Source organism: Lissotriton helveticus, chromosome 8 (assembly GCF_964261635.1).
Source record: "Lissotriton helveticus chromosome 8, aLisHel1.1, whole genome shotgun sequence".
Taxonomy (NCBI): domain Eukaryota; kingdom Metazoa; phylum Chordata; class Amphibia; order Caudata; family Salamandridae; genus Lissotriton; species Lissotriton helveticus.
Window position 1 is genome coordinate 464,072,182 of NC_136069.1, and position 14,929 is coordinate 464,087,110.

Consider the following 14,929-nt stretch of genomic DNA (forward strand, 5'->3'; position numbering starts at 1 on the left):
ACAATTCATACCCACACCTCTACACAGGCCTCAAAGACATATAAATGGCCACAACTCAAAGCTGAGAACTGCCCCCTTGTGCTCAGCTCTAGAACACCATTTGTAGGCTACTACCACACCTGGCTGCGCCACCATTCTTGGGCTCTAGTCGGCAGTGAGGGAAGGCAATAGAGCCAAAGCAGGATCCAGTTAAGCTTGTTGACTCCTATAGTCCCTCAAGTCTGCCACCACATGTCAGCGCTGAACATTTGAGGCCGAAAGCAGCATCTGTGCCAAAACCAACATTGGCTCCGAAATTGTAGACAGCAGACTTCAAGGAGAGACCAACCTCTAAAAGCTTGATGAAAGGCACACACCAGCCAGATCTCTACCACTGGTACGACTTTGCCTAGAAAGCTAAATTTGTCTTCGAGGACGCTCCATAACTGGACATTCCCCCTCAGCCTTCACCTTGTAGTAGGCCTAAGGGCACTCAGAACCATGTTAACCCTCTTCCATCTAAGTATAAGAAATCATTTTCTACCTTGCTACCTCTTAAATTTGCAGAATTCAGGAATAGCTTACACAGGCAACAAGTATTTGACTACTGGCCCTAGGAATGAGGAAACGCTTGATGCTGGTGCCATTGAGTGGGTGAATGCCAAACAGCACACAGTGGAATCTGAACTCTCTTGATGTATTTTCTTCAACACCATGAAGGAAATATGTGTAGCACTGGAGAATAAAATTGATAAACTGATGCAGTCTACATTGAGTTAAGCCTTGTAAGAGTGGACCTGCACAAAATAGTGAAGCCGAAAAGACAATCTGCAGTCAGAATGACTCAAAGTGTTCAAACTACAAATGCACCATCTAGCTGAAGAGTCATTAAAGATGGCAATGAAGGTGAAGGACATTGCAGACACATACAGAGTCCTACAGAAACAAACAGTTTTGATTGCCCTGGAAAGTTTCAATCAATCAATCATTTATAATGTGAGGCAAATCACCCATGAGGGTCTCAAAGTGCTGGAGTTGCTAGCTGCTACATGATGATCTGTTCATTCGCCAATAAACAATGTGGACAAGTCCTTTAATGGGTTTGGGTCATGGTTCTTTGCCCAAACTCTCATAAAAGGAGCGCAAACAACAGAAAGTCTCCCTACTACCTATATGGTGGCATGCTTATGTTCATCATCGGGGCCCAGCTGGATCACCTAGTGCAATCCAGCTGTGCTTCAACGCCTGAATTGCAGCGGAGCTGGTTGTTTGTGTGAGAAAAGTGAAGTGCTATGTGAAGTGCAGTTATGTGATAAAAATGTCTCTAGGAAAAAAATCCCTTATAAAAGTTTTAATAGAAGGGTCCCTGGACATGGATAAAAACATCATCGAAATCAGCGGGAGGTTTTAAAATGTACCTCTGTATTCCTTGTGGTTTTAGGTCTATTAGTTTCAGCCTTCTGGTGTGTTAAAGAGGCTTTCGTCAGGACCAATTAAGTGTGTGGCAAAAAACGATAGGCCACAGTGGTGCAAATAAAGTGTGCTGTGAGTGTGATGGGATCTTATTACTTACAGATTCTCAATGGGGAGTACCTGTAAAGGAAGAAAGTGTTAAGTGCAGGTACAACACAACAAGATAATTATCATGCATGTCTTATTTTGTAGCGCTCCTGTATGCTTGAAATGATGGCATCATGCATGTGACTGTGTGAGGGCATGCGTGATGGCTAGCTGTAAAATAACCATGCGTGGCTACAATGTGCCCCGGTGGTTGTTACTTAGATTGAAGTCCAAAGGTTAATAGACCAGAGACTGTTGCGTTTTAGAGCAATGGTGGACTAAGTATAGTCTAAAAATATATCGCTTTATGGCACATTTGGTGAGATTATTTAAAAAGAGATTAAAACTTGCGTATCTGATGATTGCGAGTGATTTGTATCAGAAGAAAACACATGTAACACAGACTGAAACATCACGGACACTGACAACATGTAACATAAATGCGTTCTCACTTTAACTCAATGTGGACATTGCCTCATGGATCCGTTCAATCAAAGCTATACCCCGTTCTGACCCTGTGGGAAAACAAAGGGGCCAGGACAGCGGTTGCAGTACAGTATCTAAGTTGCATTGCGGCTCCTGCAAATAGCCCGCGGGCGATTGTACTCACGTTTGTCAGGGTATTTAAATCTTTATGACCTACGCTGTTCGATCGGATCCCTCCGTTCGCAGTGTGTCGTTGGTGTGCCTGCTTCAAGTAGGACGGGAGCGGAAGTGCTCTTTCCATCACGTGGGCGGAATAGCTCACCCGTCCGTACCACTAGAACGCTGACCTAGCGCTGGCTTGAAGCACATGCGTGTTAAAGCGCCTCAGCCTACATTGTCCCAAAAATATACTGCCCTCGTAAACGTGGCGTGTTTATGAAAACACAGTGTGCGATGGTTTAAGACGTAAGTGTATTAGAGCGCCTGTGCCTCCGTTTGTCTAAAAAAACTGATACTGCCCTCCATGTGGTGGCATATGCGTGGGCTGACTAGTTAGATGTTATAAAAACAGAGTGATCAACCCAATGGGCATAAGTTCTTTAAACACAGTGCGCATAGGTGGGTTACTTGCATTGGTTGTAGCACTGTGGGCATACATTCTTTACATACAGTGTGGGTAACATGGTGCGCTTAAGTGGGTTAATCGTATTAGTTGCAGTGCTGGATCCTTAATTGCTAGGGCCACATCGGTGTGCATTTAAGGTGTAATACTGACATGTAGTTTAGTTATAGATGACTTGAAGTTCCATAGACTTCTTTTACCATATTTAAAGGGTAAATACCTATTGGTTAGAATGGGGTTGTGTCTGGGCTACAGTCATGCTGTATACTCTCGCTTGGTGTTTATCTAGGGTCCCTACTCAGAAGTTTGTGAATTATCTGTCCCTAATGGATGGTCTAGGGAGAGATATTTTTTGTTGCCTATCTCAAATAGTAGCTGCCAAGTGTGCTGATGTCTTTACCTGCGCTGTATGCTATTCCATGGCACATTGTCATTAAGCCCCTTTGTGTGAGTAGCTACTCTGTACACCCAGCGTTGTTCCTTTTCCAACAGCTGGTCTTGTATATTTCCAGTCTGTGCGCCTAGTTGTTCGATGACTACCCAGGTCGTGCCATTTGTCGTATGTCCAGCCTTTAGGTAATGGTCGTCAGTTTTGTGGTATTTCGTTAACACCAGATGTTGCTTCGATGTTCACATATTCTGGTCTTTATTTTGCGGTTGGTCATACCCACATATCTCAGTTGGCATGGGCATGTGATCAGATAGATCACATTGGCAGAATTACAGTTGGTGTCTCCCCGAATGTTCCATATTTTGCCTTGTTCCAGATGTAAGGTCTTTGTGGAATTGGTTAAATGACAGACACTACAATTGCCACATGGAAAGTGGCCAGTGACATTTGGTAAACCCCATGCATTGAGCACTGTGTTATGGTTTATAGTCATTTTTTGGGGGTGTGTGGATACCAGACTGTCTTGTGAGTTTTGTGATCTTCTGTAGGAGAATAGCGTTTTTTTCCCATTGTAGTTTGCCTGAAGTCACGATTTTCCAATTACTCTGCATCATTTTGGCGACTTTATTTGAGATTGAGTTATATGTTGTCACACAGATTAAAGGGATGGTGGAATAAGTATGCCCTTTATTTTCTAGTAGGCTTTCCCGATTTTGATTTCTTGCTCTCTTTTGGGCTTTTTTGATGATTTTGTTAGGGTAACCTCTGTTCTTCAGTTTTGTTGTTAGTAAGTCTGCCTGAGATTTAAAGTCTTTGACTTCACTGCAATTGCGTCTTAATCTGAGATATTGACCATAGGGTACATTTTCCCTCAGTGGTCTGCGGTGAAAACGTTCGAAGCGCAAAAGGGAGTTCTTTGCAGTAGGTTTGAAATGAGTCTTGGTAGTGAGGCCACCATTAAGTGCCTTAATGTCCAGACCCAAAAAGGTGATGCTCTCTCTGCTTGTCGTGTGCGTGAATCTTAAGTTTGGGTCAAGGGTGTTGATCCAGGTGAGAAAATCTTGTAGTCTGTTCTTGGTATTTGTCCAAATGAGGAAGACATCATCTATATATCTCTTGTAGAATGTTATGTCTTTACAAAATGGAGACCTGGGGTTCAGGATGTGTAGTCCTTCAAAATTAGATACGTACAGTCCTGCCACGCTTGGCGCGAACGTGCTGGCCATTGAAGTACCGTATTGTTGCAGAAAAAGAGTGCCTTCATATTAAAAAAAGTTGTCCTTAAGTGCTAGTTCCGCACATTTATGGACAAATTACTTTGGTGTTCTGTAATTCCATTCTGTGTTGTCAAGAGACGTACGGAGAACCTCTAGTGTGTCATCTTGAGGTAGACTGGTAGCTTTCAATATCCATACTCACTAGAATAGATGTTGTGGGGTTGAATTGGAGGTTGTTTATGTGGCTTAGTAGGTCTTTGGTGTCTTTCAGAAAGGCCGGGGGTTGTCTGTACCACCGGTTGTAAAAAGAAATTGCAAAAGCGAGACAGTGGGTCTAGAAGTGAGCCTATTCCGGACACGATTGGTCTGCCAGGTGGTGGTACTTTGTTCTTGTGAATCTTTGGGATTGTATAAAAATATGGTATTTTGGCGCCGCCAGCAGTCAAGAACGTCGCTTCTTGTTTGCTGATCTCTCCATTTGATTCTGCCTCATGTACGAATATTTGTATTTTAGTTTTAAGGGCATTGCTTGGATCTTCTTCCAGTTTTTGTAGTTTTTTGTGTCATCCAGTAGGCGTAAGCATTCGGTATGGTATGCACTTTGGTTTTGTATAACAATGCCACCTCCTTTGTCCGCCGGTTTTATAATGATCGTTCATTACTTTTCAGCCCTTTGATGGCGGCAAACTGTTTCGCACTTGTGTTTCTGAAAACGTGGTCTTCTATGGTGTTTTCAATCCCTTTGTAGATGGCTTGTTCAAAGGCCATTAATTCCACAGGTGTTGTGTGTGGAGGCGGAATGAAGGTAGATTTAAGTTTCAAGGTAGTGTCGCCCTTATCCTCATTCTGTGTCTCTACAGGAGATTGATTTTCAAAAAAGGCTTTGAGTCTTAGCTTCCGAAAAAATTCAGACAGTTCACAATGGAGTTTGAATTTGTCAAATTTAGCAATGGGTGTACAGCCGAGGCCTTTGTTGGCTACTTCTTCCTCTACATCTGTTAGGATGTGGTCCGACTGGGTCGTGACTAGTGTCTGGTCCCACTGGGCCCTTCTTGGGGTTCCTTTGTTTTGCTGCGTGTGTTGGCGCTCGGGTTCATGTCTCCCTCCCAATGTACTTGTCCTCTCCGGGGTCGTCTCCCTTGTCCTATCCGGCCGGATCCTAAAAAAGGGAACCGTTGGTTTGGGTTCCCTATTTGTGGTGTTTGTGTGAACTGTGGGTTCCAGCCATACAGCATTGGTGGGGGCATTTGTTGTGGTATAGGTGGGAATGGGCCTTGGTAATTCATTTGTCCTCCTTGGTATATATTAGGCCACGGTTCCTGCCAGTAAGTGTTATGCCCTCTTCCTCTTTGTCTGTTCTTGTGGTTCCCGTTGTTTGAATCATAGCTTTCATTGCTAGAACCGCTGCTGATGGAAGAGCCATCATCTGTGGAGACTGATTGTGTTGATCTGATCGGTGCTTTGTAGTCTGCGTCTGAGTAGGGATAGGTTTTCACAAAAGAGAATTATTTCAAATCCTTTTGCAACTGGTGGGTCTTGGACTGGGTCAGTTCATCTTTATATTCGGCCATTTCTTTATTTTCTTCATCTAGTCTTTGTTTATCAGAAGTTAAGGTGGTCTTGAAGTGGTTTTCAGTCGCTTGGATGTCTATCAAGATGGCATCTGATAGTCTTTTGACCATCTGAATTATTAAGATGATCCAGTCTCTGGTGCAGTGCCAGGCGATCTGGGCCCAGTCTCTTCGGAAGGCTGCGTCATCTAAGAATATGCAGGGGCATTTGTCACGATCAGTCCTTTTGGGGCTGTGTTGAATCGTAAATATTCCATCAATATTACTCCATGTAATATTGTCCTGATGCGGTTTTTCTTTTTCTCGGACAGATTTTCCCAATCGGCACTTAGTGAGATGGTTTGTGCCACATTGAAGTCTGCCATCAATGGTGATGCTGCTAAGATGTTGCTAACATCTTCGTCAGTGAAAGTGAGTCCCGCATTCTCAGCCATGTTGTCAGTGGGTTCTCAGTGGTCACGTTTGAACTAGATACACAAGAAGTTACTTGAAAGAGAGAATTAACTCTCACAGCTGCGCGTCTGTCATAATACATAAGAACAACTAGAGAGTAAGGAAAGAGTAGACTTGTCCTTTTCTATGGGTAGTATGCCAATAAAGCTTAGGTCATAAAGATTTAAATACCCTGACAAACGTGAGTACAAGCGCCCGCGGGCTACTTGCAGGAGCCGCGATGCAACTTAGATACTGTACCGCAACCGCTGTCCTGACCCCTTTGTTTTTTCACAGGGTCAGAACGGGGTATAGCTTTGATTGAACGGATCCATGAGGCAATGTCCATATTGAGTTAAAGTGAGGCCACATTTATGTTACATGTTGTCAGTGTCCGTGATTTTTCAGTCTGTTACATGTGTTTTCTTCTGATAAAAATCACGCGCAATCACCAGATACGCAAGTTTTAATCTCTTTTTAAACAATCTCACCAAATGTGCCATAACGCGAAAATTTTTAGACTATATTTAGTCCACCATTGCTCTAAGATGCAACAGTCTCTGTGTTCTATTAACCTTTGGACTTCAATCTAAGTAACAACCACCGGGGCACATTGTAGCCACGCATGGTTATTTTACAAATAGCCATCATGCATGCCTTCACGCAGTCACATGCATGGTGCCATCATCTCAAGCATACAGGAGCGCTACAAAATAAGACATGCATGATAATTATCTTGTTGTGTTGTACCTGCACTTAACACTTTCTTCCTTTACAGGTACTCCCCATTGAGGATCTGTAAGTAATAAGATCCCACCACACTCACAGCACACTTTAGGGTGTGTGCTGATATTTGCACCACTGTGGCCTTCCGTTTTTTGCCACACACTTAATTGGTCCTGACGAAAGCCTCTTTAACACGCCAGAAGGCTGAAACTAGTAGACCTACAAACCATAAGGGATACAGAGGTATATTTTAAAACCTCACGCTGATCCCGATGGTGTTTTTATCCATGTCCTAGGACCCTTCTATTGAAACTTTTAAAAGGGATATTCCTAGAGACATTTTTATCACATAACTGCACTTCACATAGCACTTCACTTTTCTCACACAAACAACCAGCTCTGCTGTAATTCAGGCGTTGAAGCACAGCTGGATTGCACTAGGTGATCCAGCTGGGCCCGATTATGAAGCATGCCACCTACTAGGTAGGTGGGTGAGGGGTTTCCTAAAACAACTTTCTGTTGTTTGCACTCCTTTTACGAGAGTTTGGGCAAAGAACCATGACCCAAACCCATTAAAGGACTTGTACACTCGGTTTATTGGCATACTACCCAGGGAAAAGGACAAGTCAACTCTTTCCTTACTCTCTAGTTGTTCTTATGGACCTGTTCATTCGAACAGCCGGGACCTGAGTACTTTCCTGAGTTGTTGGAGTGATGAGGCAGTCCTGAGGTGCAGGGGAAGGTTGTTGTAACTTTGTCCGCCAGGTGTCAGAAAGATTGTCCTCCACTCTTAGCTTGGCTAATCCGGGTGGTGTCTGCGAGGAACAGGGAGGCAGATCATAGGTGTCTGGTCGATTGGTGGAAGGTCATGCATTTGTTGACGTATGCTGGTCATGTGTTGTGCAGGGCTTTTCATGCCTGGGTTAACATCTGACATCTCTTCTGGATCAGAAGCCAGTGTAGCGTATTGAGGTGTGGGCGTGATGTGGGTCGAGGATGAGTTTCAGCCACAAAACGATTTATCTCTGCACTATGGACTTGTGGACTCCAGAGTTTCAGAGTCAGGAAATGTGTCCTCACTGAATTGGACAAGGCAGCTGCCACAAACCACTCAGCCAGCGATATGTGTGAAGTACCTGTTTGATTCTGCTGAGCTCTCATGATGCAGGGTTTCTGGATATGGACCAGGATTGATATATTTTCATGGACATGATAAACAAATCTTGACATGGGAGCTTGTGAGAGTGGGTACCCTGTTTTGGCTTGCTTAGCAGAAAATACACTCACAAATAAATGATGGCTACTCAATTATGGGTCAGACTGAACCTTTGATCACTGTGCGCTTGTTAGGATTGCATTGGTCAGAGTATGGTCTGATGGGAAGTATGGTATAACTGAACCACTGTTGATTATTATGATTACAATTTATAATTAGACATTAGTTCATCTTTATAATTAGGCATTAGTTCATCATAGTCACTTTGTACATGAACGCAAGCAGGTTTTAACTTGTGGCATAGTGGAAGGGAGAGTTGAATGCATTTTCCAATTTTACTTGATTTGTTTGTAATGATTATCGATTGGGAGGCAGTGAAGATGACAGGGCAGGCAGGGGGTTGTCTTTATGACTGGATGACTAGGCTTGGGTTAATAATTTGACACACTAATGACTTGGAATGTCAGTGAAGTCAGGAGCTAAATTAAATGCAAGGTACTGTCTCAGAACTTACAACAGCATAAGCTCAAAATGGTGGTCGTTCAAAAGACCCACTTGATGAGTAGCGAGTGCTGATTTGTTTGATTAGGGAAGTATGATTTGGTGGCAGATGCCAGATTTACATGGGAACCATGTAGTCTAGCAGTAAATGTAAGGAAGATTGTTCAATCTGAGTCAAGGAAAAAGCGAGTGGATCCACAGAGGGGCTGCCTGACTGTCACTAGAATGTGGAGATCACAGGAAGACATTTTTGACAGGCTTATTCAATTATCATTAAAAACCCAAAGCCCATATTCTAGAGTAGACTTCATATTGGTCATTAATGGAAAGACACAAGAGGAAGAGTAGTTCTGGACCAGCTAGAGTAGCTAGCACACTTTGCAAAGGTATTTGGAATTGGGGGCGTATGGAGTGCGAAATGCTATTAGATTAGACAATATTCATATTTCTTTGGGGCACACATTTGTTCTGTAGACTGGATAATTTTCTTGCACCAGATATAAAAGTCACTCATCTGGCAGGTTTAGAATACTTAGCTAGTCTCTGATTACTCATCGTGTGCCATGACCATTAATCATAGTAGGAGTAGGAAGATGACTTTTATCGTGTGGCACTTAACTGTTTTTCATCTGAAACTGTGTATCATTTACAAATGGTTGTGAGTCAGTATTCCCTGAAGAATAAAAGCACTGTCTTTAAAATATTCTCAGAAGAAAGGCACCATCACAAGTAAAATATAAGAGATTGACGTAGGCTGGTAGAATTAGGGAACTAGAAGGGGAATTTTTGGGGAAGGAAAATGCCTCTCCTGAAATGCAGGGTGTGTGCCACTTAATGTGCATGAGGGGAGGAGTGTAGGAATCTCAGTGCCAAGTACTACTACGGCACACCTCAAAGAGGTGCATAGCAGAGTATTAGATGGCAGACAAAGAGGAGTAGTGTTGAGTTGGAGGAACAAGTAGTTAACGTATATATGAACAGGCTGAGGCTGGAGGAGTGTAGGAATCTCAGTGCCAAGTACTACTACGGCACACCTCAAAGAGGTGCATAGCAGAGTATTAGATGGCAGAAAAAGAGGAGTAGTGTTGAGTTGGAGGAACAAGTAGTTGACGTATATATGAACAGGCTGAGGCCTCACTAGGGCTGGCACTTTGAGTGAGTAACTGTCTGGGATGCATCCCTTCATAGATTTTTACAAATGGGTAGTCTTAACTAGACCCAGAAGACCCCCTTCCGCAATGATATAATTTCATTGCGTACTTTGGCATCCTTGCATGACAAAGGCGGAGAGGCTCACACTGGAGGGAAAAATCATGGTTGAAGAAATTAGTGACATCATCAGCAAAACTGACTCTGTGAATATGTTGATAACGAATGCTAACCTTGCTAAACCATCAAAGTAATGCCCTTTTTATGTCCAAGTTCCCTTAAATATTGGTGATGGTATTGGCTCACACACTGATGGAATCTGATTTGCTGTCTCATACTTTCGGATCAGTGTAGCTTCATGCCAGAGAGATCCACCAGAAGGGATTTGCATAGGTTTTCCACCCATATGGAATGGGATTTTGATGATCGCTTTATGTACCAAGAAAGCCTTTAATTGCTTCTAGTGGTGTGTTCTCTTTCTAGTCCTGTAAATGGCTTCAGTAAAAAATAGAGGTTGTGGTTGCCACTGTTGTATATGTATATCTCGTAAGTTAAGTTACTTAATATTAATAATGTGGTAAAGTTTCTGGTTTGAAATTTAGCAGGAAAAAAATCATAATAGAAGGTACAAGTAGAGTTAGTGTAAAATGTTTAAAATATTTGTAAACTCTCCTCCTTTTTCAAGGTACTTATTCAATGTTAGACATAAGGTAAATTGCAAAGAAAGTGGTGTTGAATAGATAGCTTTTTTTTCTGTAGAGTTCAAGCAGAAGCAAATTCCATAAAGGGAACCGCCTCAGAAGCTGTGAGTTTTACAACCATGAGCTGTGAGCCTGAAACACCAAACCCTCCATGGATAACTAACCGGACAAAAAATTCACTCACTTTGCAATGGAAGGTAAGAAAGGTGCAGTGAAAAGTAAGAACCTGAAAGCTATGCGCATCATATCTCAATGCTAACAGAAATGAATAGGCAGTAACTGGTATGCCTGGAAGAGACTTCATTTTCATGGTTGTTATTCTGTTTCTTGATTCTCTGAGAACATTACACCAAGTGCCAACAGTGACAAGGGAACTTAATAAATTGGCAGTCAGAAACTGGACCTTCCCCCCTCAGGATTTACAGTTAGTCAACTTTCATGTATTATTACAAATGCCGGTACACTCCCTGAAATGCTGTGTTAAGTAAAAATTTGATTAAAATGTTTCAAAAATTACTTTCAGTTACAGTGACTGCTTAATAGTAAACACCCTATTAATATTTGTTTTTAAAAGATCAATGCTTTTGAGCTTGGTCAGAGAGGACTACTTAAACTCAATGCACTAGCATGTTTGCTTGGACACAGCATTACTGCTAAGGGTACTCATTACATGTGACATAATGCAAGTGAGCCTGTTAAACTAGCATTTGGGACTAATCACTAGTGTTTTACATATTTTTATAACTGTAATACCTGTTGCTTCCACTTCAGAATAGCCCCTGAGATCAGGCTCCGGAAAATCCTAAAGCATAGCAGGTGTGGCGTTGGCAAACTCAGTGATTCCAATGGCTCCAGCTCTGATGCACACCAATGCCACATCAGAAATAAAGGTCCAATCTTGGTTTATTAGGAAGTTCACAAGATGGTGAGGAAAACACAGCACAAAGATAGTGCACGCTGCTTGGAGTTGCCAATGGTACGGAAAAGTACAATGTGATAGAATACCCTAATTACTAGTGAGAAGAGACCACCCAGAGGTGCTAGGGAGAGGAGATAACCTCGAAGAAACTAGAAAGGTAGAGACCTCTAAGAGGCGTAGGAAGATGAAAGTGCCCTGAGGGAAGAAAAGACCAGCCTGATACTTAGGGAGGAAAGAGAACCCTGGTGGCTGTGGCGAAGATTGCTCTGATTAGGCGGTGGAGGAGAGTATAGTAGGACTTAGAGACAGTGTGGGTGTTGGGACTGACCATCTTTTGTGTAGTATTCCTTCATAGTTTAGCCTTCTTATGCTGAAACTGTTACTGTTGTCAATGGGACTCGGCATGCTTTACCCCTGCTAACCAGTGGTAAAGTGCTTGTGCTCTTCCTTTCAAGCACTTCAAAAATTGGTATACACCTGATTGGCACATTTCATTTACTTGTAAATCCCTAATATATGGTACTACATGTATCTAGGATCTGTACATTAAATACTACCTGTGGGCTGCAGCACTCATCGTGTCACCCACTGAAGTAAGTACAAACCTGCATTCAGGCCTTCCACTACAGCCTAGGTGTGCAGTTTTAAACTGTCATTTAAATCACTGTTTTGACATGCCTAAACCTTGCCTTGTAATATCGATAAGTCACCCCTAAGTTAGGCCTTAATGCCAAATAAGGAAGGGTGCACAGTATTTAAAAGTAGAACATGTAGAAATTAATGTTTTACTTGTCCTGGCAGTGAAAGTCCATAAAGTTGTTTTTGACTGTGCAATACTGGTTATCCCATGCGCTATTACTGGTTTACACTATTTCATATAAAATGTACTAAATTCAGTTTGAGAACAGCTAGAAAAATAATTTGTGTACTAATTTATTTAGTAATTTAAAATCCAATTTAATGGTAAGGTCAGATATTGCATTACTATTTTGGAAAAGACACTTTTAGAAAATGTTTGTGTTCCCGTCTAAACCCAAAAGGCATTTCTACAAGTGTCCATCTGTCACCTGACTGCTGATGGCTCCCTTGTCGAGAGATGTATATTTCTCCCAACGGTGGACAGAAGGCCCTGGGTATTGCGAGGAAGTTTCCTTCGTTGAGAAGATAGTCTAGGGGGCTGTGATCAGCCCCTTTCAAAGGATGCCTACACTGTCACTAGCAGATGCATTTCGCATATAGGACCTTTTGACTTTCTAGTAAGACTGGCTTCAAACACTGTGGAAAGGGAAGAGCTGCCCAGAACTGATTTGAAGGTGGACATAGATTGGTGGCTCTTCAGCAGGCTGGCAAAGGGCATAAAAGGGGCATCCCCACAACTCTCCTAAGAAAACTCTTGGACCTGTGATGAATCAGAAGAAAGTCTGTCCTGCTGTCTGAATCCTGAAGGAAGATTGGACCTGTTTGCCTTCAACCCAGGACTCCAGAAGGGTCTCCATGGTTCAGTTGGCTCACATCATGTGTGAGCTACAGTGACATAACAAGCTTCCAGAGGCCTTTTTTCCTGCAACTGCCAAACTGACCAGGTCCAACTGGATCTGCCATGGACCTTGCTGCTGGCTTCTGTTTGAGTGATCCCTAACGCTCAAGTGTTGCCTTGCCAGCTCCTGGAGCCTTGGCTGGTGTTAAAGTGTACTCCTCCACTCCAAACTGTAAGAGCCTGGACCAACTTTACCAACTTTTCCTCAGAAGACCCTGCGGGATACCAGGATTGCTGCTGAGACGAAGCAGTTGACGCCGGATCCAACTTAGTGGTTTGGCCCTCTGAAGGAAATCTGAATTCCAGCTAAGTTTCTAAATCGAAACATAGAGGGCATCACGGAGACCGACACAGAGTTGTATTTGATTGATGTTGAGGCCTTCCTGGGCATGGACTCCAGCTGCTCAGAACTTTCCCAGCCTTCGTCGACGACTGAATTGGGACCCTGCTCTCCAGCACCCCGTTGTTGTTAAGCCCCGCTTTGTATCCAGCCTGCAGTTAACCCTTCCAAGGACTCGTCGATGACCACTTTTTTTCCAGAAAACTTTCCAAGTCGGAAGGTAAACTTTCCACTGGGATCAACATGGTCCCTTTATTCAACCTGTGGTCCATCGCTGTTAGCCATAACTTTTGACTTTGTCCTGGTCTAGGGTAACCAGATACCCGTGGTTGGTGCTTGGCACTTGGCACTTTTGGAGCTATTTTTAACTCAAATTTTAAAAACTCATAGGTCTGGTACTACCTATTGGATTTTTGTCATATGCTGTGCTTCACAGCTAACAGGGGGTTGCGCACACATTTGTTTTATGTAATTTTGCGGTTCACCCTGATAAGGATTGTAATTATTATTTGAGGTGGCTTCCCACAACCTTCAGCTAATACTCCAATCTCTATATTGGTTCTTTAGAATCACAATTCTTTCCTTCAATTTAAAGAAGTCAAAGCGAAATTCTGCTCCCTTGCACCATTCTCATTCAGCTAAGCAAACGAAGGAGTGGCGCCAACCTTCTTGATCTCTCTCCCGAAGATGACCACCATCAGAGCCGATCCCGCAGGTGGTTTGGATGATGACTGTGACTCGGTGATGAGTTTGCTGAACCCTACCCAGATGATAATTGGTATGAGGACTTACAGGAGGCTAGTAGCCGTGATACCTCTACAGAAACAGCTCTTTTTTTCTCCCTGTGGTCATTATGGGAACTGTTTTTCATGCAATGGTGGGAAAACATCTTCTGTGCCCCTTCTTCCCTTTTAACAAAGCACTAACAAATGCATTATTAGGGACTTGGGCCAACCTTACTCTGTCCCTTGCCCCCTCACACCCCGTCCCCTCTTGCTCCTGGTGACTCTGCTTTTTTTTTGCAGAACACCTCACCTTAAAGCAGAGTGGTGCAGGCTTCCACCAGCCTCTCCAATCCCAACACATTTCCTACCACTCCCGGTGATAGGGAATTGAAGTGAGTGGAAACATGTCTTTTCCTTTTTTCTACCAGCTTGGGCCTCCACTCTGTTAATGCCAACTGTTCGTTATGACGCTATTCATATGACCTTTGAGGGGCCTTACCTGTTCGGGGAAGAAGTGGATTCCACTCTCAAGCTTTTTAAGGAGAGCAGGCTTTCCTCTCGCTCTCTGGTCCTTTCCGCCCTATCTCGACAACTGCAACAGTTCCAGCCAGTGCTCCTTTTGCGACTTTGGCCAAGGTGTCCCTTACTGCCAAAGGTTGTGGTGGCCACTGGCCCTGCGGGCAAGATCAGCATGCTGCCCAGCCTAATGACCCACCCCTCTGTTGCCGCACCCGCAAAGCCTATTTATTATGCCTTTGCAAGGTCACAGCCACCTGTTGAGAGGAAGAATCCACTGATTCTCACTGGTCTGGCAGGTGATGATGTTGCACAGTGGGTCCTACATATTGTTTGCAAGGAAGACACCTTACCCTTTCCCTTTTCCCCAACTGCACCTTCCAGTGTACCCCCCAAACCTC

The 14,929-nt window shown here is 43.3% G+C and overlaps 1 protein-coding gene across 2 annotated transcripts in view; it reads left to right on the plus strand.

The window, feature by feature from the left end:
* FNDC3A (fibronectin type III domain containing 3A) overlaps positions 1 to 14,929 on the plus strand; it is a 1,256,364-nt gene that overhangs the window by 655,273 nt on the left and 586,162 nt on the right. For both annotated transcript variants that reach the window (XM_078657339.1, XM_078657340.1), the window contains one exon: positions 10,550 to 10,688. In XM_078657339.1, coding sequence (XP_078513465.1) covers positions 10,550 to 10,688 — 139 coding nt within the window. The remainder of the gene's footprint in view (positions 1 to 10,549; positions 10,689 to 14,929) is intronic.